Source organism: Lygodium microphyllum, chromosome 7 (assembly GCF_053477565.2).
Source record: "Lygodium microphyllum isolate KBCC chromosome 7, Lygodium_microphyllum_v1.1.10, whole genome shotgun sequence".
Taxonomy (NCBI): domain Eukaryota; kingdom Viridiplantae; phylum Streptophyta; class Polypodiopsida; order Schizaeales; family Lygodiaceae; genus Lygodium; species Lygodium microphyllum.
The window spans coordinates 152607301-152634535 of NC_141141.1; the positions used below are offsets into that span (position 1 = coordinate 152607301).

At 40.2% G+C, this 27235-nt stretch overlaps 1 protein-coding gene across 1 annotated transcript in view; it reads left to right on the forward strand.

Annotated features, from left to right (window-relative positions):
* The window catches only part of LOC148034093 (lon protease homolog, mitochondrial-like), a 199096-nt gene that overhangs the window by 19237 nt on the left and 152624 nt on the right, over window positions 1-27235 (forward strand). Inside the window, exon 2 of the mRNA XM_087682085.1 lies at window positions 6584-6649. Coding sequence (XP_087538211.1) covers window positions 6584-6649 — 66 coding nt within the window. The remainder of the gene's footprint in view (window positions 1-6583; window positions 6650-27235) is intronic.

Below are 27235 nucleotides of genomic sequence, written 5' to 3' on the forward strand. Positions count from 1 at the left end.
TACTGTCTAGCATGTCTAGAACAATATCCCTTTTAGGAAAGCATTTTCTGTGACCAAAGTTTGCAGATCTCTGAATTCACTATTCTTTATGTCCAACATGTCTAGAACAACATCCCTTTTAGGAAAGCATTTTTTGTAACCAAAACTCATGTGTAGAATTGTAGTCTGCAGATCTCTGAATTCATTGTTCTTACTGTCCAACATGTCCAGAACAACATCCCTTTTAGGAAAGCATTTTTTGTGACCAAAACTCAATGATTCATGTGCAAAATTGCAGTGTGCAGATCTTTGAATTCACTGTTCTTATTGTCCAACATGTCCATAACAACATCCCTTTTAGGAAAGCATTTTCCGTAACCAAAACTCAATGATTCATGTGCAATGTGCAGAATTGCAGGCTGCAGATCTTTGAATTCATTGTTCTTATTATCCAACATGTTCAGAATAACATCCCTTTTAGGAAAGCATTTTCTGTGACCAAAACTCAATGATTCTTGTACAAAATTGCAGTCTGCAGATCTTTGAATTCACCGTTTTAACTGTCCAGCATGTCTAGAACAGCACTAAATTAGAGCTGAAAAACCTTGTTCCTGTGTGGCATGGTCATTACTTTCTATAGTTCCTGTATTGGAGAAGCCAACAGTTGCTTCTGAACCTGGACAGTGAGGCTCTTGCCTAAGCAGAAGTGCAAAGAAAACATAGAACTGTACATTCGATGGAATCAGCCCATCATGCAAAGCATTTCCTTTGAGAATAGAGAGAGAATTGATCAGAGGGAGCAAGCTCTACCTTCGTACATGACTCAGAGACGAAGAAGTACTCTCCATGGCTGATGAAATTGTTAAATTATTTCTAGAATACATTATAGACAGACAATCAAACATTGCACTAGTTTTTGACTCAGACTAAGTTGTCTAAGGAGCACTTGAGATGGACCAACTTCTTATCTATGCTTTACTTTCATATTGTGCACATAGATGGGAAAAAGAGTCTAGTGGTTGATGCATTGTCAAATAAGCCTTAGATTTAAGCTATCAGTGGAAAAAAACAGTCTAATCAGTTAACAATTAAATTGGCTAGGCCAATTTATCACCCAAATGATCCTGAGTACTCATTAGCTCGAAACTTGCATTAATTAATCAATTAATTAATGCTACTTTCCTAGTGTCATCATTGACACTAATGGCTAATTAAATGTTTTAGGCCAAGTTTTGATAATCGGGACCATCTAGTACTTGTGAGACATAAATTATTATAACTTTTGCCTTTGATACCAAGTGATATCTTGGAGTCCTAGTCCCACATTGTGAAACAATTGACGTGCATCTCATATGTGTAAGTTACATTTGCTCTTTTGATTGACTTTTAATTAAATGTTAAGCAAAGCAAGAAAATTTCACGTCCTTGTGATAGATCTAACATTTTGGTTATATTTGTTGGGATTGACATAATCAATTGATAATGCTTACACTCTCTATGCCAAGTAGCAAAAGAGGAGCTTACACTCTGAAACACTACATAGATACTTAGGAAAAACTAAAGTCTAATGTTAAGAAATCACGAAACTGATGTTGTTACTGATTAGTCCAATGATGATGCTATTGAGCTATGTAGAGTATGGAGCAAAATCAGAGATTAGCATGCATTAATCTTCTTTGATAATGGGCACCAGTCAATTTTATCTCCACGGACATGGCAGCCTATCTAGGCATTAGAGAGGATGAGATGGGACCCATGGGAGAAGTCGGTATGACATGCAAGGGCCATGCAGAGCATGTCATGCCACTTGTTGGAAAGCTTCACTTGCACATTCAGGGATATGTGGATAGCAAAGAGTTTTTCATTGCACTGCTTGAGGGTTGTGATGTCTTGCTTGATATGTCTTGGTGCCAATGATTGATTCACATTCTAAAGTGATCAGTATTCAGTGTAAGGGTAATGCCTATATTTTGGATGTAAAATTGAAAGGAAAATCTATCTCTATTGTATAGGTTACTAGTATTTCTAAAGTAATAAAAAATCACATTTTAATGTACTTGGATTTCACTAAGGATAAGATTAATAATGAAAATGTTGGAAACATGTTTAGGTTAGAAAAGTATCACATGTCATTTGTAAAAATGTATGCTGATTGCTTTTCTTAGTTACTTCCAAGGCAACTATTGCTTGAAAGGCCGGAAGATCATGGCATAGATCTTATCCTTGGAAGTAGGCCACCTAATAAGCCACCCTACAGAGTCAGTGCAGCCCAATAGGAGGAGATTATGAGTCAGGTGAATGAGCTGTTAGAAAAAGGAGTGATTTAGCCCAACTCATCTCTTTTTTGTTCTCCAATGCTTTTGGTGCAAAAAAAGGATGGTTCATGGTATATGTGCATTGATTATCGTGCTCTGAACAAGATCACGATAAAGAATCGCTTTTCAATTCCTTGGATCCATGATGTTATGGATAGATTGCACGGGGCAACCATATTCAGCTACATTGATTTAAAAAGTGAGCATCATTAAATCTGCATTAGACCAAAGGATGCTCATAAGAAAACTTTCGAGACATCTTAGGTTTGTATGAGTTTCTTGTCATGCCTTTTGGACTTGCAAATACTCCTACCACATCTAAATAGATAATGGATCATAATCTTCAAGCCACATAAGGGGTTTGTGGACACTTTCTTTGATGGCTTGATTGTCTATTCAAATAATGAGGTAGAGCATAGGTAACATTTGGACATCGTGTTTGATGAGTTACGTAAGCACAAACTGGTTATAAATGATAAGAAGAGTGATGGCAATACACTCATGGCCACCTTTGAAGAATGTGCACAAGATCTGTAGTTTCTTGGATCTATGTTTCTATTATAGGAAGCATGTTCATAACTTTGTTGAAATTGCATCTCCATTGAATGCTTTGCAGAAGAATGGTGTACCTTTTAAGTGAATAACAATGGAATTTCCAGCATTTGAGAAGTTAAAGAAAAGATGAATTCATAAGGAAGTCATTTGTTGTTTAGTGTGATGCATGCGAAAACAACATAAGGGCTATTTTAATGTAGGATAGTGGAGTTGTAGCATTGGAGAGTCATTTTCTCTATGGTACAGAGAGAGATTTGTGATTATTCACTTTATGTGAGGCATATGGAAGATGGTATGGTTGTTGTTGTCATCTATGTTGATGATCTCATTACTACAGGTACACTTGAGAAGGAGATGATTGAAGTCAAGCATGGATTACATAAAGAGTTTGATATAAAGGACCTTGGTTTGTTGAGATACTTCTTGGGTATTGAGGTTATTGACACACCTCATGGTATATGGCTGATACGAAGACAATATACATTGGAGATGTTGGAAAAATATGGCTTGACAGGATGCAAACCAGTTGATACACCATTGGATCAAAATGTTAAGTTGATGGATGATGGATCTTATGTTAGGATGTCAGTATGTTCAGAAAGATTATTGGCAGTCTTATCTACTTGACCATTACAAGACCAGACTTGAGTTATGTTGTTGGATTGATAAGTCAGTTTATGCAGAAACTATGCAAATCACATTTGGATGTAGTGAGAAGAGTTCTTAGGTATGTGAAGAAGACAATTGACTATGGCTTGTTTTATGAAAAAGGAATCAAGCCTACATTGTTTGGATACTCAGATGCAGACCTTAGCATTCTTTGTTGAGCACATTGTTGATACTAGAGTGATTTGGGCCCGAGTTTCTTGTTATGATTTCATAAATCCTTTCATCGTAGATTCCCTTAATGAAAGCCTTGATCACAACCTTGGGAGTAGGTCTTTCCACGACTGCTATGCATTTAAAGAGGCTTCTTACATTGGAGAGAGAGTCTCCCATTCTCTCCTCTTGTTTTGCCTTTGACACCAATTGATATATCAGAGTCTTGGGTCCCACGCTATGAAATAATTGACATGCACCTCACATATGCAAGTTACATTTGCGTATTTGATTACCTTTTAATCAAATGCTAAGCAAAGCAATAAAATTTGACGTCCTTGTGACAATCTCCTTGATTTTTTCATTTTCTAGCTTGCTGCCTATTTGGATAGTCCTTAGCCATGTGACCCTCTTGTTCGCAAACAAAGTATTTATTTACAACGTATAATTCTCCATTTTGTGCTGTTTTCCAACCCTTTCCTTGCTATGTAGGTCTCTTTTTAGCTTGGTTTTCAGATCTGTTCTTTTTTGAAGTCTTTTGATGACTTTTTATTCACTTTTCCATCAATGACTTGGAAATCCGAATCTTTTCCACACAGCAATGTGTTAGCTGTATTGGTTGTTTCTATGAGTTGAGACATGCTAGATATTGTGGATTTAATGCAAAGATCCTTCATCCCTTTAGCCGGCCCACATACATACATACTTTTCCACTTGTACATAAAGAGGAACTAGACGATAAGGAGTCACTGGCAACAAGGCATACCAAAACTCCTTATTGTATTGCTTCGGATTCTTGCAATGTGTTGCATCAAGCTTATTTCAAGCTGTCATAATGTCCACCTCAAATGTACTTGTCAACCAATTTGAAGCAAACATTTGCCTAGATTGTATCCATGTTGACTATGCTCTATCTTGCATTAAGAGTGTGGACCATCATTGTAATGCATTTCCCTTTAACAAAGTGGTTGCCATCTGAATCTTTGAGGATTTAGTGAAGTTGGCTCCCGAATAGGTTGCATCAAATTGCTGAATGAAAGTCAAAGCTTTTAGCCTATCTTGTCCACTAGTGAAGGCGTCAAACTTCACTCCCTTTCCACCCTCATCATAGTTCTTTGCTAACCGTTGCCAAAAGGCTGCACAAGCTGTATTTGCATCATGACCAATACCATGGGAAGCATTTGTGTAACTAGCACCCATTTCTTGAGCCCCATAAGCACTAGAGGGTGTCATCAGGCCAATGTTGCCATACATGGGGTTTCCAATACTACTAGCCATACTGGGATACATTGGGCCTTGTATTCCATGCATTGGTTGCTGCATACCAAAGGAGTTTTGCCATACATTCCCATATGTGGCCCTTGACCCACCATAGTATGAAAAATAGTGCCTCTATCAAAGTATCCTATTTGCCCCATTCTTGCATGCATGCTTGGCTATCCAAAACCCATTGGATTGGCACTATCAAGATGACCTTGCAATTGCATATCCTATCCTACTAGTATCAATTGCTTTTGCTCATCACCAGTCTTGAATGGTCTTTAGGTTGTGGCGGTTTTCCTTTGGGAGCTTCTTGTTGTCTCAATGCCTTTGAAAATGATATCTTCGCCTTGCCTTGCTGTTCTTCTTTGGAGAATTAAAAAATCTCTTAAATTGTGGATCCTACATAAGATCCAAGAGTCAAACATCACTAGCATCCAAGTCCTCAATGTCATCAGCAGCTCAGCCTCATCCTCATAGTGTTAGCAGATATGTCAGTTCAAGGTTGAGTCTGTGCATGCTAGAGAGGGATGGGCGCATTCTAGATATTTTAGGCATTTTTAATTTGTCATTTTGATGGTATTTATGGCATTTATTGCTGGCTGACTTGACATCATTTATGGTATTATTTCAGCGTATTTATTTCAGGCTCCTCGTCCACAATCGATACACATGCATCATTTGTCATTCATCATGTGATAGGTTCTTGTGGAGGGAGAGGAGTAGGCGAGAGTGCCTTCACTGCTGGTGATTCACATTGGTTTTTACTATCTCATATCTTGATAGATGGATTCCATTTCTCGAGCATCTCTTTGCTTCCGAGTTCTTTGCGCAGTGTTCTTTTTTTTGTAGTGTTTCTCTTTTCTTTGTCTCTTGTGTTCAGCAATCTAGTACAACAGTTTTCCATGGTTCTGTCGTTGCATCCACTTCTGACATGGTATTAGATTGTAGGATTGTTGTTCTTGCTGCTATTTTACACTGCCATGTCAACATGCCACATCTTCATTTTTGAAACATGTTTAAGTTCATAGTCAAATGAATCATCTTGGAGTGCTCTTTCAAGTTATGCAAAATTTATGAAAAATTGTGTTTGTACCAAAAATTCTCATTCTTAATCCAATTATGTTTCTTGAAACTTTAGTGTTACATCATACAATCATGTACAATTTTCATCTCATTTCCCTCTATTGTCACAATTTAGGGTTATACCCTATCATAGTAGGTTTAGGGTTTATCAACAAAGATAGTGCACAATTAAATGACTTGCAAATTTACTTAGGACTATAAGATATTGATTTGGCCTAGGTGTTTCCCGTTTTTTGCATTTGCATTTGGGTTTTCAGATGTTGCCATTGTGGCTTAGAAGCAATTGTGGTTAACTTGTTGATGTGTGATTTTGTTTATTGGAGATTTAGGCAAATTAGGGCCTTGATTTCTCCTGACAAGGTCTTTTTTGTTGTACAAGAGGCAAAGTCCATCTAGGCCATGTGGTGATTGAGTTTTGGTATGTCTTATATTTTGCACGTACACATTTTTATAAATAGGCTTAGAAGCAATTGTGTCTTACTTGTTGAAGAATTTTTGTTTTGTACTTGAAATTTAGTAAATCAATGTCTTGACATTTCTTGACAAGGTCTTTTTGATGTCTAATACAGGTTCTTATTGTTCCCTTGACAGAGAAACCTGCTTTTCCAGGGCTTTATCGTGCTCCTACAATTACGGTAGGCATCAAAGTTGTTCTATGTTTTTGAAACTACAGTACAATTCATGATTATTAATAATCACATTACAAAGATACTAATGCTTGCTAAGGTAGTGAGTGCAATGGTTTAATTACATGATCGCTAGGTTTTTTTCAATCTTTGTTTAATTTTAGAAGAACCTTTGCTTAAACTCAACATACCAAATTGGGTTTGAAGAATATGACAAGAGCCAATTATTTTAAGAATGTGGCCATCATAAAGTCATGCTTTCATTAGCATTACTAGTCCTAGATATTTAGCACTTAGTTGAGTGGTTGATATTTTTAATTAGAGATGCCTTGGTCTTTTCCTCATTGAGCTATAGAGACATTGATAGGGGCTTCTATAGAGGTAGAGTCAAAGATCAGCTATAGACCACAAGCTTCTTCAGGCCTACAAGTGCACCAGTCCTCCTCCTCCAATAGCATCCACTTCATAGCAAGGGCAATACAGAGAGCCTCAGATGTTACAGCAGCTAGGAGACCCAAACTACGTGGATGCATGCCGACATGACCCTAGTGCACAAATTAATCAGATTCTGGCACGACATCGTAGAAGCATGGAGGAGAGATGGTAGAGTCTACACCAAGGTGGAGTAGATATGGCAGCCATTCTTGTCCTTTGCCTATTGTGTGATACCTTGCCATGTAAAGAAATGTTTGAGCATAGATAGGAGAAACAAAGTGTATGACAAACATAGAGTGTAACGTGGGATTCAAGATGAAGAGAACTCAAAGGATGTTTGAATAATAAATGCTAATATGTTAGAGTATGCTTGTAAAGGGGCTTGAAACTTCTCTATTTTGAGGACCAGGGTTGAGGTGAGCTGAGAATGGTGTTGTAAACATTGGGAACTGCTCTGATTGTGTGCTGTCTTGAGATGGATCTCAGATTGCAGCAACAATAGTTAGCAGTCCACTAGGCTGTGGTCATGATGCTGGTGACGATGGTAGTGGAAAATGCAGGTGTGTCCAAGCTCTTTTTTACAAGTATGATCATTAAGGAAAATTAGAGAATTATGTTAATACATGTGAAATGAAGTGAGGGAATGAAATCATACAAGCACCAAGACAAGAAGCCACTCCCTCTCACCACTAGATGTTGGAAGAGAGCTGTGGGGACCCCTTCTCCCCATTATGGTGATGTTGAAGGAGAGGGAGGACTGATGGTGATTTGTTGATGAACATATTGAAGGATCAAGCAGTTGACTGGTTTGATCAGGGTCTCAGTGTGGTGGTTTGACAATGCTACAAATTCTTCCACTTGGTCTTGAGTAAAATGATAACGGTCCTCAACATGCTTTGTCTTTTGGGTGATGATGGGGTTGCGAGCTAGTGCAATGGCATTGTGGCTATCAAAGTAGATAACTTTTGAGATCTCACATGGAAAGTTTAACTTCGCCAATAAGCTCCTTAAGATATAGCCTCAATGGTACCGTCATATAAGGCTTAGTATTCAGCCTTGGCTGAAGATGCAGTTACAATATTCTATTTTTGCCTTGACTAGACAATTGGAGATGAGCTCAATGAGAAAATAAGCTACCATGGGAGCATTGGGTATCCAAGCCTTTGGCTCAATTAGAGTTGGTGAAGCCTTGCAATGTTAGTCCTTCATCAAAAGACAAGCTATAGAAATAAGTACGCTTTGACACACCTTACCACATAGAGACATGAGATCCAATGATAACACTTTGGTGCGTGAAAATATTGGCTAAAAACAGAGATTGAATAAGGGAGGTTAGGGTCGGTGTGTATGAGCTGTAGTAATTACCCTCTATCAAACAATAGCTATGCTTGTCGAAGGGTGGTGCATCAGAGTCCTTTGTTAGCTTCATAGTGGGATCTAATGGTGTGGCCATTGGCTATATATCAAGGGGGCAACACTGATCCACCACTAATTGAAGAGCATGCTTTTCTTGTGAGACAAAAATACCCTTCGATTATTGGATGATCTTTGTGTGTGAGAAAAAGGAGAGAAGACCAAGGTTAGTCATTTCAAAGGTGAGGCACAGCTATGCCTTTAAATGGATCACAACCTGTGATCAAAAGATCATCTACATACAAAAGCTCATAGTTGACCTCTTTGAGTGGATTTGACATAGTGTCTAGAGATTAGGGTCATATGAGGATAAATGAAAGTTGTGAGATCTATAAAAATCTATTCATTTGGTGCAACCAAGACTACAATGCTTTCTTAAGCCCATAAAGAGCTTTTTGCAATTTGAGGACCTTTTCCTCATGGCATGGAACGGAAGTATTAAGTGGCTGAGCCACATAGACTTCCTAATCCAAATAACCGTTTAGAAAGGTATCCTTGACATCCAATTGATATATAAGCCCTTTGTGGTGAGAGTCTAGTGCTAGAAGAATGCAGAAGGATATCAACCATGTTGTAGGGGCAAAGGTGCCAATCGAGATGCTTGAAGGCCTCATGCCAACTTTTAGAAGCTTCGCTTTGGACCCGAGCTTACCCATCTTGTCATTTAGCCTTTGTGTGTATGTATGACGCTTGAAGACTCGAATGTGGGATTTGGAAGGCCAAAGCAAGGCTAAAAAGGAAAGAGATATAGATCAACCAAGCCCCAAACAAGGATTGCAAACTCATTGGAAACACCATGCTCAAGCTAAGAGAACAATGAAGTAAGGGTTAGTGCTCATATAGAAGCCACATAGATACAATTATAGCGTCTTGTAGCTCAACATAGGATGCAACATCACAAACTTTGCGGTCATGATCAATGGAACACAAGGTATAAGGTCATGTCCATGTTACAACTCACCCTTAAATATATAAGAAAGCTCCTTGGCAAAGTCTTCTTGTCGAGAACAATGCATACAAAGCAACTCTCGACATCCGATATAATAATCATAGTTTCTATCCAAGAAAATTAGGCTCCCAACTCACTACACCGGCCTTGGGCATTATGTACACTCTTACATTCATTTAGTGCATTGATTCTTTTACTTCAGAGTTCTCTTCTCTCTCTGTTTGTGTTTTTGGGTTTTAGGTTTTGAGTTTTTAGTTTGCATTTTGTGTTTATTTTATTATTGTGTTTTAGTCTTGTTTGTACATTTCGTGTTTTCTTAGTGCAAACCCTAGTACACCTTTACATAGATAGTGCTCTTCTAAAGAGTATTCTGTGGTATTGTGGAGGCTTGGTTTTGTGCGAGATACACTGACAACACATAACCAATTTACAATGTCTTTTTAGGCTGCTGCATCACTGGAGGCCTTGTGGAGACATTTTGGACTCCATGAGGAAGATGATGCTTTACTTTAACCTTCACTTTCTTCTCCTTTTCTTGCCTTCATGCCCGATGAGGAGTATGAAGAATTCATGACTAACAAGTACGGTCAAACTTACATTTCTCCTACCAGTTTTTCTTCTACATTTGGACCAGTTGGTGAGGTTGGCCACCTCTCCCCCGATCAAGGAGGACATACTGCATTTGGGATGACTAGCGTACCATCTTTCTCATCTTAGCCAAGCTCGATGTCGGGTTCATATAACTCCTTCGAGTCATGCGAATCAAAACCCTCCCTTTGTTTCTCCTTTTGGTATGTAGGATCTGGATAATTTAAGTATGTCAACCTTAATTGAGAAGGTTGTAGATGTAGATATGCGTCTACATGTATACCTGAAACTATATCTTTTGTTTTTTGTGAGTATGGAGTTGGCACTTCTCTCTCACAATTACCTCTAGTTCCATCCCTATCTCTCAAATCTCTTTCTTTTGCATTCAGTAATCTAGGGTTGCACTCTGCTTTTGCACCCAACACATTGGGAGTCGGGTCTTTCATCTCTGCTCCTAGCTTCTTTTCTTTCTCTACACCTCATGTCACCTATCCTTGGGTGAATGCCACTCTTTAACATTTGCCTTCACACCTCCAAGTGAGCACATTTGCTTACCTTGGAACAGTGGTGATGGGTATCCACCTTACTTCACCTAGACACTTAACCTCTCATCTATTGGCCTCTTAGACGTTGGGATTTTCATCCTCTTCTTACGGTGCAATGTCACACACTCCATGGGTCACTCTCATGTAGGGATTTTCATCCTCTACCCATGTCCCTATCCCTTCTTCATGGGCTTCTCATGCGGTCACCATACCTGTGCCTAGTTAGTCCATTTCCACTTTTAGATCCACTATGCACACTTCACGCATGCATGGTGGGCACTCTGGGATTAATTTCCAAGTGTACTTCACTCCCCCATCCTATCCATCTTTCCCATCCTACAACACTACCACTCTTGTTGCTACGGTCAAGAATACCTTCATGGATAAGGCTCGTTTTAATGGGTCGAGTTTCACCAATTGGTCGAGCTTCATGTAACAAGTGCTTGAATCTTAGGGTCTTTAGGACCTAGTCAGTGGTCTCAAGCCTATGCCGAATCCTCAATTGGCTTATCTTGATCAGATCCCTCATTGGAGGCACGCAATGCCACAGCCAATGTTGAGTTAATTACACGGGTTGCTTCTTGAGTTCAACTCTCAATTACAACATTTTCCCCTCGCCTTTGAGCATTGGAGATCCTATTGACGGCTATGCATTGCGAGATCGCACTTGAGGTATCAATGTGGACTTTGAGCTTCAAGAGTTTTCCATTAATACCACATTCAATATTTTGAGTTAATGCAGGGGTTGCTTCTTGAGTTTCACTCTCAATTACAAAATTTTCCCCTCTTCTTTGATCATTGGAGTCATCTCATTCACCGCTATGTGGCGCGAGATCGCACGTGACGTATCAATCTTGACTTTGAGCTTTAGGAGTTTTCCATTAAGGAGGGGATGATTTAAAAGTAAAGCTGGCTGAATATAGCTAGTTACTTGTTGATTTGCTACTATTGGCTCATTGAAGTTAGATGATGATCATGTTATATTCTTTTTAAACAAGCTGCTTGAAGAGTATTTCCATTTCATCGTGCACATTATCTTATTGCCCCAATTGCCAACCTTCCATGAGTTCAAATGTCAATTGTTACGTTTTGCAAGGTTGCATGATCAGGTCCACAAGTAGTCCTCCCACATTCTTATTGAAAGAGGGCTAGGTGTCTAGTTGCCTCTTCTTTGAGAGGGAAAATCGGAGGTGGTAAGAGCTCTCAAGATGTGAAGGCAACTCAAAACAAGGGTGACACCCCTTCCTTGGAGAGAGCCAAAGAACCTAAAGCCATCTAGTAGCAACTCCTCGAAAAGAGTAGGTTTTACACACATTGCTAGAGATTGGGCCATGTGGATGATGAGTATTGTACCAAGGCCCATGGTCTGGCACCTAAGAAACCATAGCAGATCACTACGGCTGCCTCCATTCCTAATGGACAGTCCACTTGGGCTACACCTCTTGCTGCTGCTGCATTTGGTCTGTTTGGCATAGTTGCCATTGGACATGTGGCATATGGATTGACTCCGTATCTTTTGTTGCCTCTGAAGGATTAAGTGATTAGTCTACAGGTTCTTCTCCCATTGTACTATTTGCATCCATTTTGAGGTCTCCTACACTTTACCATAGGCACATTTTTGCACATCGTCATGCATTTCATTGGTAGCGACTTGCTAATGGAAGAATGCAATGGTGGCCACATTCTTAGGTTTTCCTTCTTTAGTCCTCCGTTGCATTCACTCAAACACACACATTCATTGTACATCTTTAAATTGGCTTTACTTTTTTTTTTTTTGGTTTGAAGTATCTTACTACTAGCCTTTGTTTTGCAGATTTTGTTCTCTCTTGCAAGGTTGTATATTCTAGTGTAGGGCTAACATGCAGGTTTGAATTGGTCCTTCTTGGGTTGGAGACATGGTATACGTGCCTTTTCTTTCATGGTTTTATCATTCTAGGAGATTTGGTTTCCCACCATCATGGAGGCTTTCCTCTCGAGGGGAATTGTGCAACATCTCTCTTGATGCTATAATATGACAATCACTTCTACCTTGCTCTTCGAGTTGGGGTGTTTGATCCTGGTCTTCATCTATCATCTTGGTTCTCGGCACTACACAAAGACCGACATCAAGCTACTCTCGCTCCTTTGGTCTCGATCTCCAAGGTTGAGAGGGAATTTCTACCTTTTCTTGGTACTCTACAAGATTTGACACTTGTCTTTGACATCGGCCTCTCTTTCCTATTGTACTTGTCTTTGACATCGGCCTCCTTTGGCCTTGACCTCTAAGTTCTACCTTTTCTTGGTACTCTACAAGATTTGACACTTGTCTTTGACATCGGCTTCCCTTTCCTATTGTACTTGTCTTTTATACTGTATGATTATAATCATCTTTGTACTTGGGCGCTTGGGCAAGTGAATAATTTTTCCATGAAAGGCATTGGTAATCGTCCACATTACACTTGCTGTGTGTGTATTTTCATCATGCAGCCTTTTTCTATGCATCTCATTGTGCAAAGCACACTTGCGCAGATCTTGAGTTGTCTCCACCAATGGTTCTTTACCACCACATCACCATCCTTCTTAACCCCTTTCCCTCGACATCAACACTCAGGAGTGGTTGGGTCAGTTTGTTCGCTTTGTGATGTGTTGGATCTACCCATCTCTTTTTACTTTTCCCACTGGGCACAATTACTTGATAGGTTGGAAACCATATCTTCTTTAAAAAAAGGGGAAAAATAAGATTCAATGTGGTTCCATCCACCTTTGTAGGTCTTGATAGGGCACAAGGCAGTTGACAAGCAGCCTTTGGCCTCTCTGGGGTGATTGCTTGGGCTCCCTTGATAAGATAAACCACTACCTCTATAGTCTTGGTAGGCCATTGGGTAGTTGACATGCGCTCTTTGTTCGATGCTCAACTGCTTTGGGGTGGGATGCCTTGGTGTAACAATGGGCTTGAGCTTTTCTTACAGTCCCTTTTTGGTTTCAATTTATGGCCTAAGAGGAGATGTTCAGCTAAAGATTCATTCCATACTGATTAGCTCTTTAAAACAGCCCCAAAACATGTAAAATACCAAAAGTCTCATTAAACAGGGAGTGGATCTAGAGAGTTTCTTTATCCCACATGCAAAACTCTAATTTGGGAGGATCCTTCTATACTTATAAATAGACAAGCTGCTCACCTTTCGGCCCCATCCTTGCGTGCAAGTTTCTCCCTTCTACTTGTAGATTTCAGCCATCAGCCACTCTTCATCTGCTGTCCCTCCTTTGCTGACTACAACAGCATCATCTCCAACACCTAACGCCTTCTTCCTTGTTGTTGCCTTGTTGCCTGGACAGCCTACACTGCTGTGTTTAGAGCTTTGAGCCATCATTAGCAGTTCCCACACCTCCGACACCTGCTGATCAGCCAGCATTTGCAGCATCTGTTACCTTGTGACAGGCTGTTCTCCTCTTGGCATCTGCATCAGACTTGCATTTTGCAGATTGACAGGCCGCCTCCATCATGTCACTCTTCTTTTGTTGTCACTTGGCTGCCTGCTGCCGTTGATAACCAGTTTTCAGCATTTTTCCACTCTCTTATAGCTCTGATTGGTTGCTATTACAAACCTCGGGATCCATCTTAGGTGTATGTCATCACTCACCACACTGCCCTTGAGCATTTTGTACACTCTTTACATTCTTTTATTGCATTGATTCATTCACTTTAGAGTTCTCTTCTCTCTTTGTTTGTGTTTGTGCTTGTGTTTTTGTGCTTTGAGTTTTGCGTTAAGGGTTTGCCTTTATTGGGTTATTGTATTTTAGTCATGTTCGTACATTTTTTGCAAGCCCTAGCATATGTTCACATGGTATCAGAGCTGGTGCTCTTCTAAAGAATATCATGTGGTATTAAGGAGGCTTGGTTTTGTGCAAGATACATGGACAATACGTAACCAATTCACAATGTCTTAGACTCCTTGGCATCCAACAATGCTTTTCAGGTAGTTTCATTACTAGAGCCCCTAAGAAGGCATTACGGACTCCATGATGAAGACGATGCTTCAGTTTCACCTTCACTTTTTTCTCCTTTTCTTGACTTCATGACAAATGAGGAGTTTAAAGAATTCATGTGCAACAAGTATAGTCCAAGTTATCTCCCTCCTACCAACTTTTTCTCTACATTCGGACCAGTTGGTGAGACTTGCTACCTCTTTAATCAAGGAGAACATATGGCATTTGGGACGACTTGCAAACAATCTTCTTCATCTCAACTAGGCCTAGTGTTAGGTTCATTTAGCTCCTCTAGTCATAAATGAATCAAAACCCTCACATGTTTCTCCTTTTGATGTGTAGGATTTGTATGATTTTATGTATGTCAATTTCAATTGAGGAGGCGCTAGATGCGGATATACATCTACATGTCTATTTGGAATTACTTTTTTTATTTCTTCTAAGCTTGGAGTTGGAACATGGGATTTAGGACCTAGTCGATGGTCTTAAGCCTATGCTGAACCCTTGATTGGCTTACCTTGATCACATTTGCCATTTGAGAGCCCACAATGCCACAACCAATGTTGAGTTATTGCAGGGGTTGCTTCTTGGGTTCCACTCTTAGTTACAATATTTTTCCCTTGCCTTTGAGTATTGGTGTCATCTCATTGACCCTTATGCGGTGCAAGATCGCAGTTGACGTATCAATCTCAACTTTAAGCTTTAGGAGTGTTCCATTAAGGAGAGGATAATCAGAAAGTCAAGTTGGTCGAATATAGGCAGTTACTCGCCAAGTTTGCCACTACTAGCTTAGCGAAGTTAGACGACGATCATATTATATTCTTTTTAAACAAGCTCCGTAAAAACTATTTCCATTTCTTCTTGCACATCATCTCGTTGCCCCAATTGCCAATCTTCCATGAGTTCGAATGTAGTTCTTTCATTATGTAAGGCGGAAACCATAGGAGGCTATTGCAACTGCCTCTATTCCTTCTGGACAATCCACTTGGGCTACACCTCTTGTTGTTGCGGCATCTACTCTTCCTTGCATGGTTGCTACTAGACATGTGGCATAGGGGCAAAGCCCATATCTTTTTATGCCCTTGAAGGATTAACGATTGGTTTACTGGTTCCTTTCCCATTCACTATTTGCATCCATTCCGGGGTCTCCTCTTGCACTCCATTCTAGGCATACATCCCCACATCATCATGTGTTTCATTGGCAATGACTTGCTGATGGAAGAACACGATGGTGGCCATATCCTTATGTTTTCCTTCTTTAGTCTTCTGTTGCATTCACTAAAATACATATACTCATTGCACATCTTTCATTTGGCTTTACTTTTTTTCTCCTGCACTCCATTCTAGGCATAGTTCCCCACATCATCATGTGTTTCATCGGCAACGACTTGCTGATGGAAGAACACGATGGTGGCCACATCCTTAGGTTTTCCTTCTTTAGTCTTGTGTTGCATTTGCTCAAATACATATACTCATTGCACATCTTTCATTTGGCTTTACTTTTTTTTTTTGTGTTGAAGCATCTCACTACTTACCTTTGTTTTGTAGTTTTTGATCTCGCTTGTAGGGTTGTGTATTTTAGTGTAGGGCTAACATGCAGGTTTGCATCGGTTCTTCTTGGATTGGAGATATGGGATGCACACCTTTTCTTTCACGGTTTTATCTTTCTAGGAGATTTGGTTTTCCACTAGCATGGAGGCTTTCCCTCCCAAGGGGAATTGTGTAGCGTCTCTCTTAATGCTATCATGACAGTCACTTCTACCTTGCTCTTGAAGTAGGGGTGTTTCATCTTGATTTTCATATATCATCTTGGTTCTCGACACCACACGAAGACTGACATCAGGGTCCTTTTGCTCCTCTGGCCTCAACATCCAAGTTAAGAGGGGGTTGTTAGATTTATATATCCTCATGTGTGAATACACATTATTGTGTGTAAAAGTGCGCGTTTAGGTGTGAACATCTTTTACATCACTTAGCATTTATCTTTATGAGCTCCATACCCAACAGTGGTATCCAAGTAGATTCGAGTGTCATCTTGGTTTGTTGCGTTGGCTCCTTGTTCTACTTGTTGGCTTTTGTCATTTTCGTTGCCTGTGCCACAAAAAAGAGGTTTGCATCCCACGATTGTTGCGGCAACAAAAGAAGAAGAAGAAGAAGAAGAAGAAGAAGAAGAAGAAGTAGAAGAGAGTCGCTTATTGCCTGTGGGTGTACTTGTCACTTCTATTGTGGTTGTGCTTGTCACTTTTGCTAAGACGTGTTGCTGTGCTTAGGCGTCGCGCCTTGTTTGCTCATTTAGCCAATTGACACTTCCAGATCCATATATGTTGAAAGTTGTTTGGGAACGAATTGTCTTGCCTCTCGGCCTCTGCCTGAGTTGACTATGTTCAAGCCACGTTACTTTTTTTTAATGAGGCACGACTTAAGGTAACCAAATAAGTTTATTTATTTTAAAAAAATTATTAAAAAACAAAACATGTACTTGCCTTGCATTTGCTAGTCGCTTTGCTCTCATGTGTTACCTTGCTGCTGCTAATCGCCCTGCTCACATCTGCCATTAGCACCTGGTTGTCATCTATCTCGAATACTCCACGTCTCATCTTGGCGACTATTCGTACTTGCATTTTATAAGAAGTTGAGCACACACATTTGGGGCTTTTCAAATCTTATCTTGCTTTCTTAAAATTTCTTCATTAAAATTTGGCCCCTTTTCAACTTGAGCTCTCTTCATGGCATCTACCATTGGGATGCAGAGATATGGCATCATGATTGAAAAATTCTTGGGCGTCGGCTTCTTCCTATGAAAGACAAAGATCTAGCTCATACTTATGTGATAAGGTGTATGGAGAGTCGTCTCCACTAATGAGCGAGAGCACATTCAAGGCAATGCACAATTTCATCAAGAATGGCTCGAGAAGAACGAAAGTGCACTCGCCATCAATAGGCTTGGACTCTTTGATAACCTTTTTCGTCACCTTGATCTTACAAAAATGGCAAAAGAGGTATGGGATGGTCTTTAAACGACATTTGGGGGAGATATTAATAATTCCAAATTATTTATAAAGATGCAATTCTCATAGGGACAACAATTGTCACAGGGACATGAAATTTTGAGATGCTTTAATCTTGCTGATAACATTTGATTAAGTTGTTAATCAAATGTGCAAGGTTGTTTAGCACATGTTGCACATGATAGTTATTTCATGGTAACATATCAATGACTCCAAGGATGTAGTGGGTGTCAAAGGTAAAAGTTGTGATAAGTTATGTCGACTGGGTTTTGGTGGCCAGTTGGTATCAGATGTGAGCCTAGGTGAGTGGTTTGGCCAATAAGTGTGAGTGGTGATACTAGGGACTAGCATTAATTAATTAATGCCAGTCTTAGGGTCAATAGAGGTTGGGGACCACTTCGGATTGCAAATGGCGTTAGTAGTAGGCGACAACAATTTTGAGGCTTCTTGGAGCTGGTGACAGCAGTTGATGGCTGGTGACAACAAATTCTAGCATCCCTAGCAGTATAGGCGACAGCTCCTAGGCAATATTTGACAGGCTGCAGCTAATTTGAAGGTCTTTCTTGCGAAGAATTCCTGAATTTCTCTCTTCTGGCATTCTCTCACCTTCTCTAGCTTGTGCTCAGTCAATCTCAGCATTTCTTGGCTCTTTGGATCAAATTTCAGCCAAATTTGGTAAATAGGAGAGAGATATTTGTTGTAAATCCTAAATTTATGCAAAAATCAGGGTTTGATAGCCACCTCGGGACACATGCTAATCAGTGAAGACATTGTACACTGAATTCAGCACTTGAAATTTGTGTAATTGTTAGGAAATTCAGATGCCAAGCTTGAATTGATTGCTGATTGTAAATGTGCAAAACCCTATGTATGGTAGCATTGGTTTGATGCTTGGGGCATAAAGTAGCATGTTTGGTAATGCATCTATGTCCCCAAATGCTTATGGGACTCAAGGAATGAGTGCTGATCATGTAAATGCTCCGTTTAGTGTTGGTTTTGATGTAAATTCAGCAAATGTACCCTTTTTGCAGTAGCCAATATATGATAACTTGATACCCAAAGGGGCAACAAAAGACCATGATGAGGATGGAAAGGTAGTGAAGTTTGAGTCCTTCGGTGGTGCACAAGATAGGCTAGGAGCTTTGACTTTCATTCATTAGTTTGATGCAGCCTATTGAGGGGGAAACTTCATCGAGTCCTTGAAGATTCGAAAGTCGACCACTTTTTTGAAAGGAAATGCATTGTAGTGGTGGTCCACTCTTCTTATGCAAGGTAGAGCATCATCAACGTGGGTACAATTCAAGCAAATGTTCTCATCGAATTGGTTGACAAGTACCTTTGAGGTGGACATCATGACAACTTGGAATAAGCGGGATGCTAAGGAATCTAAAAATTTAGAGCATTATAATAAGAAGTTTTGGGATGCATTGCTGCCTATTACTTCTTATCGCCCCATACCCCTTCATGAGCAAGTGTAAAAATATGTTTGTGGGTTGCCCAAAGAAATCGGGGATTTTTGCATTGAATCCACCTTGTCTAGCTTGTCTTAGCTCATAGAGACTACTGCTACGGCCAATGCTTTGCCGTGTGGAAAGGATTCAGGCTTTCTAGAGAGTGGGGAGAAGTTGAATAAAAAGTGATGAAAGGCTAAGCAAAAGGGGCAGATCTGAAAATCAGCGTGAAAAGAGACCAAAACAGCAAAGAAAGGCTCGAAAACATTGGTACAATGTAGGGAATTGATGGCTGCAAATAAATGTTTTATTTGTGAACAAGAGGGTCACATTGTGAGGGAGTGTTCCAATAGGCAACAAGTTGAAAAATTGAAAAATCAAGGAGATTCCAAGGGCTTGAAGGCCAAAACATCAGTCGGATTGGTGTCCGATGTTGTTAGTGATCAGCCCAATGATGATGCTACTAAGTTGTCCAGAGCATGGGGAAAATCTAGGGATTAGCATGCATTGATTTTTCTTTGATAATGATTCACGCGCTAACTTCATCTTTGTTGACATGGCAGCCCGTCTAGGCATTAGAGAGAATGAGATGGGACCCATGGGGAAAGTTGGAACGGCATGTAAAGGCCATGTAGAGCTTGTCACACCACTCATTGGAAAGCTTCGGTTGCATATACAGGGATATGTTGACAATGAAGAGTTCTTGATTGCTCCACTTGAGGGTTTACTGTACTGCTTGGTATGCCATGGTGTCAAGTCATTGTATGCATGCAGTGATTGATTCTTGTGCAAAAGAGGTTAGTATTCAACATAAGGAAAAGGGACTCATACTTGATGTAAAGTTGAAAGGTGAATTTGTCTCTATTGTATCTGCAATTGCCATTTCTAAAGTAATGAAAAATCATCTTTCAGCATATTTGGTTTTATTAAGGATAAATATGATAGTAAGAATGTTGGGAACATGTCTAAGTTAGAGAAGGATCGCATGCCATTTCTGAAAATGTATACTGATTGCTTCTCTCAGTCACTTTAGGTGCAGCTACGGCATGAAAATCCAGAAGATCATAGCATAGATCTTATCCATGGAAGTAGCCGACCTAATAAGCCATCGTACAGAGTCAATGCATCCCAACTGGAGGAGATTATGAGTCAGGTGAATAGGCTGTTAGAAAAAGGGCTGATTTAGTCCAACTCATCTCCTTTTTGTTCTCTAGGGCTTTTGGTGCAGAAAAAGGATGATTCAAGGCATATGTGCATTGATTATTGTGAACAAGATCATGATAATTATTCACTTTTTGATTCCTCGGATTATTGATGCTATGGATAGATTGCAGGGGTGAGCCATATTCAGCCATATAGATTTGAAAAGTGGGTATCATCAGATATAGACGTACCATTTAGATGGATAGCAGTGGAAATTTATGCTTTTGAAAAGTTGAAGGAAAAGATGACTTCAGATCGTGTGCTTGTGTTGCCCGATCTAAGGAGGTCATTTGTGGTTTAGTGTGACGCATGCGGTAACAACATTGGGATTGTGTTGGGTATTTCACTCACGCCTCACTTACGCCTACGCTCACATCGGAGTGTGGTGATCAGTAGGACACTGGGGCACTTTTTACTCTCGGTAGGAGAGGTTTTTTTTCCCCAGACTTATGGTATTATTTCGTATGTGCTTACGACACACACTTACGGGAACTTACCGTGTTCGGGTGTGAATATCCCCTTACAACCCTAAGGTTTAAGGGTCGTATCTTGTACTTTCAGCTTCACACTCTTTTAGTCTATTGCATTGGGTGTCGTTGTTAACTCTCCACTGTCTACTACTTTCGAGCTTCGATCTTGTCGTCCTCTCTTACGTTTGATATCAGAGCATTGTTTCTGCTCTGCTGTGCTTAGCTCAGATTCAGCTCAGCTTTGCTCAACCTCTAGGAGCTTCTGCTCAGGTCTCAAGTTTTTGCTCTGCACCCAGTCAGCTTTGTCAGGTTGCATCAGACAGCCCATCAGTTTCCTCCACGCTGCCTGTCCTTGAGAGATCAACCCGCCAGTCTATTGTACGTCAGCTGACCGCCAGATCCGTCAGCAATAACCAGTGCCAGAAGCGCTGCTTGCAGCGCCCGTCTATCAGCCTGGGATCCCGTCAGCCTATATGTACTTGCAGCTACGCCCCTGACCAGCGAACCCGCTTGACTCCTCTTGTTCGCCCGTCGACTACGCCCTTGTGCCGTTCGTCATGATAGCCAGTGTCCGCCTCAGTCGCCACAGTCGCCAACTCTCCTCTACGCCGTCGGACAAGAGCTTTGTCAGTTGCGACGCCTCAGACGTTTGATCCTTGTGCTGCCACGCCAGCTCGCCTGCGACGTCAGCAACGTTAACCACTTCCACACCCGCCTGTCGTCAGCGATGATTCGTCGTTTCCAAGGTAAAATTTAAATTTTTTTTATACCTTCTTTCTATTAGAATTAATTTTTGGAAGAGAGGGTTTTCATTGCACAGACACAGAATTCAAAATACGTGAAAAGGACATGGTCGATGCAAATTTCTGGGCACATTCATAAAAAAGTTTGGGGCTTTTATGTTTTCTGGGAACATTGACATATACACTGCAGTTACATGCTTACAATGATTCTGATTGGGCTGGTGATTATGATTCACGTCACTCCACTAGTGGCAATTGTTTCTTTCTTGGCTCATCTTGCATATCTTGGCTTAGCAAGAAACAGCGCACTGTTGCCGCATCGTCATGTGAAGCTGAATACAAGATAGCTGTCACTACCACAGTTGAATGCATATGGATTAGATGATTGCTTGCTGATCTAGATGTATCTGTTACGGAGCCTACTCCTTTGTTCACTGAGACAGTCAGAGTACCATTGTAGTGGCACGGAACCCAATGTTTCATGCACGCACGAAACACATTGAGATACATTATCACTTTGTCAGAGAGAGGCTACATGCAGGTTATATCAGCCTTGTCTATTGTCCTACCACTAGTAATGTGGCAGACATATTTAACAAAGCTCTTCCTCGTGACAGATTTGAAGCATTTCGCCATGCTTTAAATCTGATTTGCTTTGGTGGTGGATGATCCTTGTACTCTTGATCACTCTTCACTCCAAGGGGGTTTGTTGGGTATTTCACTCACGCCTCACTTACGCCTACGCTCACATCGGAGTGTCGATCAGTAGGGCACTGGGGCACTTTTTACTCTCGGTAGGAGAGGTTTTTTCCCCCAAACTTATGGTATTATTTCATATGTGCTTATGACACACACTTACGGGCACTTACCGTGTTCGGGTGTAAATATTCCCCTACAACCCCAAGGTTTAAGGGTTGTACCTTGTACTTTCAGCTTTGCACTCTTTCAGTCTATTGCATTGGGTGTCGTGCTTCACTCTCTACTGTCTACTGCTTTTTGTGCTGAGCTTCGATCCTGCCGTCCTCTCTCACAGGTTGTTCTTATGTAGGATGGCCGAGTTTTGGCTTATGAGAGTTAAATTCTCCATGGTGCAGAAAAGAATTTGCAGGTCTTTGAGAAAGAGGTCTTGGTTGTATTGTCTACGTGGAAACATTATTTGTTGGGGGCTGATATTACACTGCAGACAGACCATCAGAGTTTGAGGTACTTTCTAATGTAGACAAAGTTAATAGTGAAACATATCAAATAGGCAAATTTTCTCTTTGTGTTTCATTTTCAGATCGTAGGTATTGATGGTAAAAAGAATGTTGTGGTTGATGCTTTGTCATGTATGTGACATAAACAGGAGGAGAAAAAGAGAATGCAAGAGAGAAGGAAAAAGGTGACTACAATGGCGAAAAGTACAAGGCTGCAACTATCAACCCCAACACGTAGCTCTATACGTCAGCCTTTGCAATGGCTAGAGGCATGAGCACTTTGTGCTAAGAGATGGATTTTTGATGATGTATGGATGACTGTGAGTCACAAAGCAGTTAAGGCCCATAGTTATGATTGAAAGTTATGCTTCTTCGTATGCAAGACACATAGGTATTGATGGTGCAGTCAAAGCAGTGGAGCATTTCTTTTATTGGCTAGCTTTGAGACATGATCTAGAGCAGTTTGTCAGGGCATGTATCGTATGTTAGAAGGTAAAGTATGATAGATAAAAGATGCTGGGTATGTTGTAGCCCTTGTCTATTCCAAATAGGCCTTGGCAGAGCATTGCAATTGATTTTATTTTTGAGCTTTCTAGGACACCTATAGGGAATGATGGAATATGGACTATCATTTACAAGTTTAGGAAACAAGCCCATTTCATTCCGGCGAGGAAGAAAGTAAAGGTTGATCAGATGGCACGATTATTTTTGTAGCACATCTTTAAGTATCATGATATGCCAAAGTCGATTGTGAGTGATCGAGACCCTCGGATGACCAATTTATTTTGGAAGGGATTATTTGAGAATATAGGTATCACAGTGAAATTCTCATCATCCTTTCATTTGCAGACAGATGGTGAGTTTAAGGAAGTAAATTCCACAGTGTTAGATCTTTTGAGATGATATGTTTTAGACTACAAGACACAACGAGAGTAGTATTTGCCCTTGGTTGAGTTTGCTTACAACAACACAATGCATAGTTCCACTAGCAGAGCTCCATTTGAGGTGGTTGAGGGTGGCAAGAAGGTACCACCTATTTTTCAAATTAAGGATAAGATCTTTGAGGTTGATTGTTATGTGGAAAACTTGGATGCAGCTTATGCAAAGATAAAGTATGCACTTTAGAGATCTCAAGAAAAGCAAAAGAGGCAGTTGATCGCCATAGACGTGCTTTGCAATTTGCAGAGGGCTATTATGTATCGCTGCGTTTTGAAAAGGCAAGGTTGAAAAAGATGAATGGAAGAGAAAGACTGTATCCGATGGGCCTTTCCAAGTGTTGGAGAAGATCAATGATGTGGCATATCGGCTGAAATTACCTCCACATTAGCGGATACACAATGCCTTTCATGTTAGCTTGTTGAGGCCTTTTGATGGTGATTTGCGAGAGGATATGTTTGTTGAAATTCAACTTGAGGTTGAGGAGTTGGATGAGATTTTGGTACATGACCAGATTTTGGCACATAAGGAAAGAAAGGTCAGAGATAAAGTTTCCAAGAGATACTTGTAAAAATTTCAGAATTATTTGCCAATGGATGCCAAATAGATGAAAGATGATGACTTGGCAGACCATTCTTAGTTGTTGCATCTTTACCTAGATGCCTTTCAGTTAGAGCCGACTTTAGTTTGGGCTCTGTCAGGTTTAGCAAAGCAGGGGTTTGGAGTATTGACTGATACTCAAGGGAGAGGTAGTGCTTTCACTTCTCCAGTTATGGACAGGTCTCGCATGTAGTGGATCTCAGATGTATTAAGCATGCATCCAAGGTACTGTGTTGACAATATGTTTGCCATAAGGTCACTACTTAGTGTACTACGAGTTTTACTGGGGCATTGAAACTATTATTTTGCATAAGTTTATGATGAGTTGGGTGTGAGTTTTGAGACAAAAATTCTGTTTAGTTTCAGCTTAGTTTTTGATCAGTTTGAGAACTGTTTATGGTCACTTTTGAGATCAGTTACGCATCAGTTTTTGCATTGATTGCTGGTCAATTTTTGCAATGAGCTTGTGGTAAGTTCGGGATCACATTTGCAGCAATTTGTGATCAGTTCTCAAGTTAGAAAATGATCAGTTTTTGATTAGTTTATGCTCAATTTTCAATGGTTTACAGCTGGTTCCATGGACAGTAGCATATTAGTAAATATCATTGATAGTTTCAGCCATGGTTTATGTTGAATTGATGCTTTTCTATGGTTCAAAAGTTAGAACAGTTGAGAAGCATGAGCTACGGAGGTCTCCAATGGGTTACTAGCAATAGTTCTCGATTGTTTATGTTGGCTTGAAATTTTTAGAAAGCTTTTGGGGCATGTAGCATGGTTGGCAAGAGTGCGCAATGTTGTGACTGTGATGCTTTATAGAGATTCCAATGCTGTAGGATTTTCCTTTGGCACAATGCAATGCAATCAAGGATGATTGCAAGGATTTTAGGGGGGAGGTTTGTCACATGGGGATGTGAAATTTTGAGATGCTTTAATCTTCCTGATAACATTTGATTAAGTTATTAATTAAACGTGCAAGGTTGTTTAGCATGTGTTGCACATGGTAGTTATTTCATGGTAATAGGCCAAGGACCTCGAGGATACAATGGTGTGTGTCGAAGACAAATATTGTGATAAGTTATGTCAATTGGGTTTTGGTGGTCGGTTGGTATTAGATGTGACCCAAGGACAGTGGTTTGACCAATAAGTGAGAGTGGTGACACTAGGGACTAGCATTAATTAATTAATACCAGTCTAAGGGTCAATAGAGGTTGGAGATCACTTTAGGTTGCAAATGGCCTAGCCAATTAAATTATGGACGGGCACATTTAATTTTGGGCAAGGTCACAAGGGTTGAATTTAATTTTTATAATTATTTAATTTCAAAAATTAATTAAATGGATGGATAATGCTAGAAAATAAGTTTACAAAGGCTGCCACTTAGCAAAAATGCCCATGCAAGATTGAAAAACGTCTTTGAAGGTTGGAGAGAGACATTCAGTGTATTCAGCCTCTGCGAGAGAGACGAAGGAGATGTTGTTGATTTGATCTATAGCCATTGGAGGATTTTCTGAGGGGGTAGGGAAAGACCAATTAGCAGCTGGCGATAGTAATTTTGAGGCTTCCTAGAGCTGGTGGCAGCAACTGATGGTTGGCGACAACAAATTTTGGCATCCCTAGCAATAGGCGACTGCTCTTGGGAATTATTTGACAGGATGCAGCCAATCTAAAGGCCTTTTGTGTGAAGAATTCTTGAATTTTTCTCTTTTGGCATTCTCTCACCTTCTTTAGCTTGTGCTCAGTCAATCTCAACATTTCTCAGCATTTTGGATTAGATTTTAGTCAAATTTGATGCACAGCAAAGAGATCTTTGTTGTAAACCCTAAATTTTTGCAGAATTTAGGGTTTGATAGCAAACTCAGGACCCGTGCCAATTGGTGAAGGCATTGTACATTGAATTCAAAACTTGAAATTCGTGTATTTGTTAGGGAATTCAAATGCTAATGCATTCATTGTAATTTGGGGCAGCATTTGGCTTGTTGGAGGTCTCATTTGTGTAAGTCTTGGGTGAAAATCAAGGGGCAATTGGCCCAAATTGATTGCTAATTGTTGCTACAGCAAAGGGGCTTTTGGAACAGCAAAGGAGATTGTGAATCTTAGCTTGTACTTGATTCCATTAGGTATCAAGTTAAAAGAAATACCAAAAGGGGCATCAATTTTGGAGCCAACAGGGTGTCCAATGTCTGCGATTATTAAGGTAAATTGTGCATTTTAAGTTATGTTCATTTGCTCATCGCTGTTATTAATTGCTTAGTATGGGAATTACTACCCTTTCCAAGAAGGATGGTTGGTTTCACAATTGTTTAGTATCTCCTAAATCCTTTGGAGATTCTCAAGTAGCATCTTGATCATTTAAGTCTTCTTTACTAACAATTGATCACTCTCAAGAGCTGTCATGATGATGTTGATAAAAAGGTTATACTTCTTAATAGCTTGATGAAAGCAGCACAATTTCATGAAACCGTGAGAGTTGTTAAGGTGGCTTGAGAGATGAAATATGAAGAAAGGTGTCGATACTGGAAGCGTATTGGCCACATTGTTGACCAATGCTAAACGAAGAAAGACAAGCAACATGCCCAGTATGCTGCAATTGATATCTTGTTAGATAGTGACCGTAATGAGCCACCTACTAGTTTTGACAAGGCCTTTAGTGTAGTTGTTTAGTCATTGTCTCTTGAGAATGTTGAACACTATCAGTATGGTTTTTGAATCAAATTCTAAATAAATAAATAATGTGTTTTGGAATTGGACATTGACCATACCTATGCATGTGTTAAGACCTTTCCAAACACTTACCGTGAGGGATACTTTGCCCGGATTTTTATGCAGAATGATTTGTACTTTCCTTTTATGTGTCTATTAGGAGCTATATTTCAGGGGGGATAGTAACCACTTCCCACGTGACCTCTGAGTGGATCTGAAAAGCTATATCCATGTATTTGGCCTTTGGTCATGTGCCCAATGCCTTTGAGGTATGCTGGCTTTTGATTAGCCTCTGAGCCATGCACACGTACGTTTGAACCATGTCTTACATTGGGTCTTGAGCTTGTTTGTAGACCATGTCGTATCCTACCTCGTAATGTATCTCTCTTATT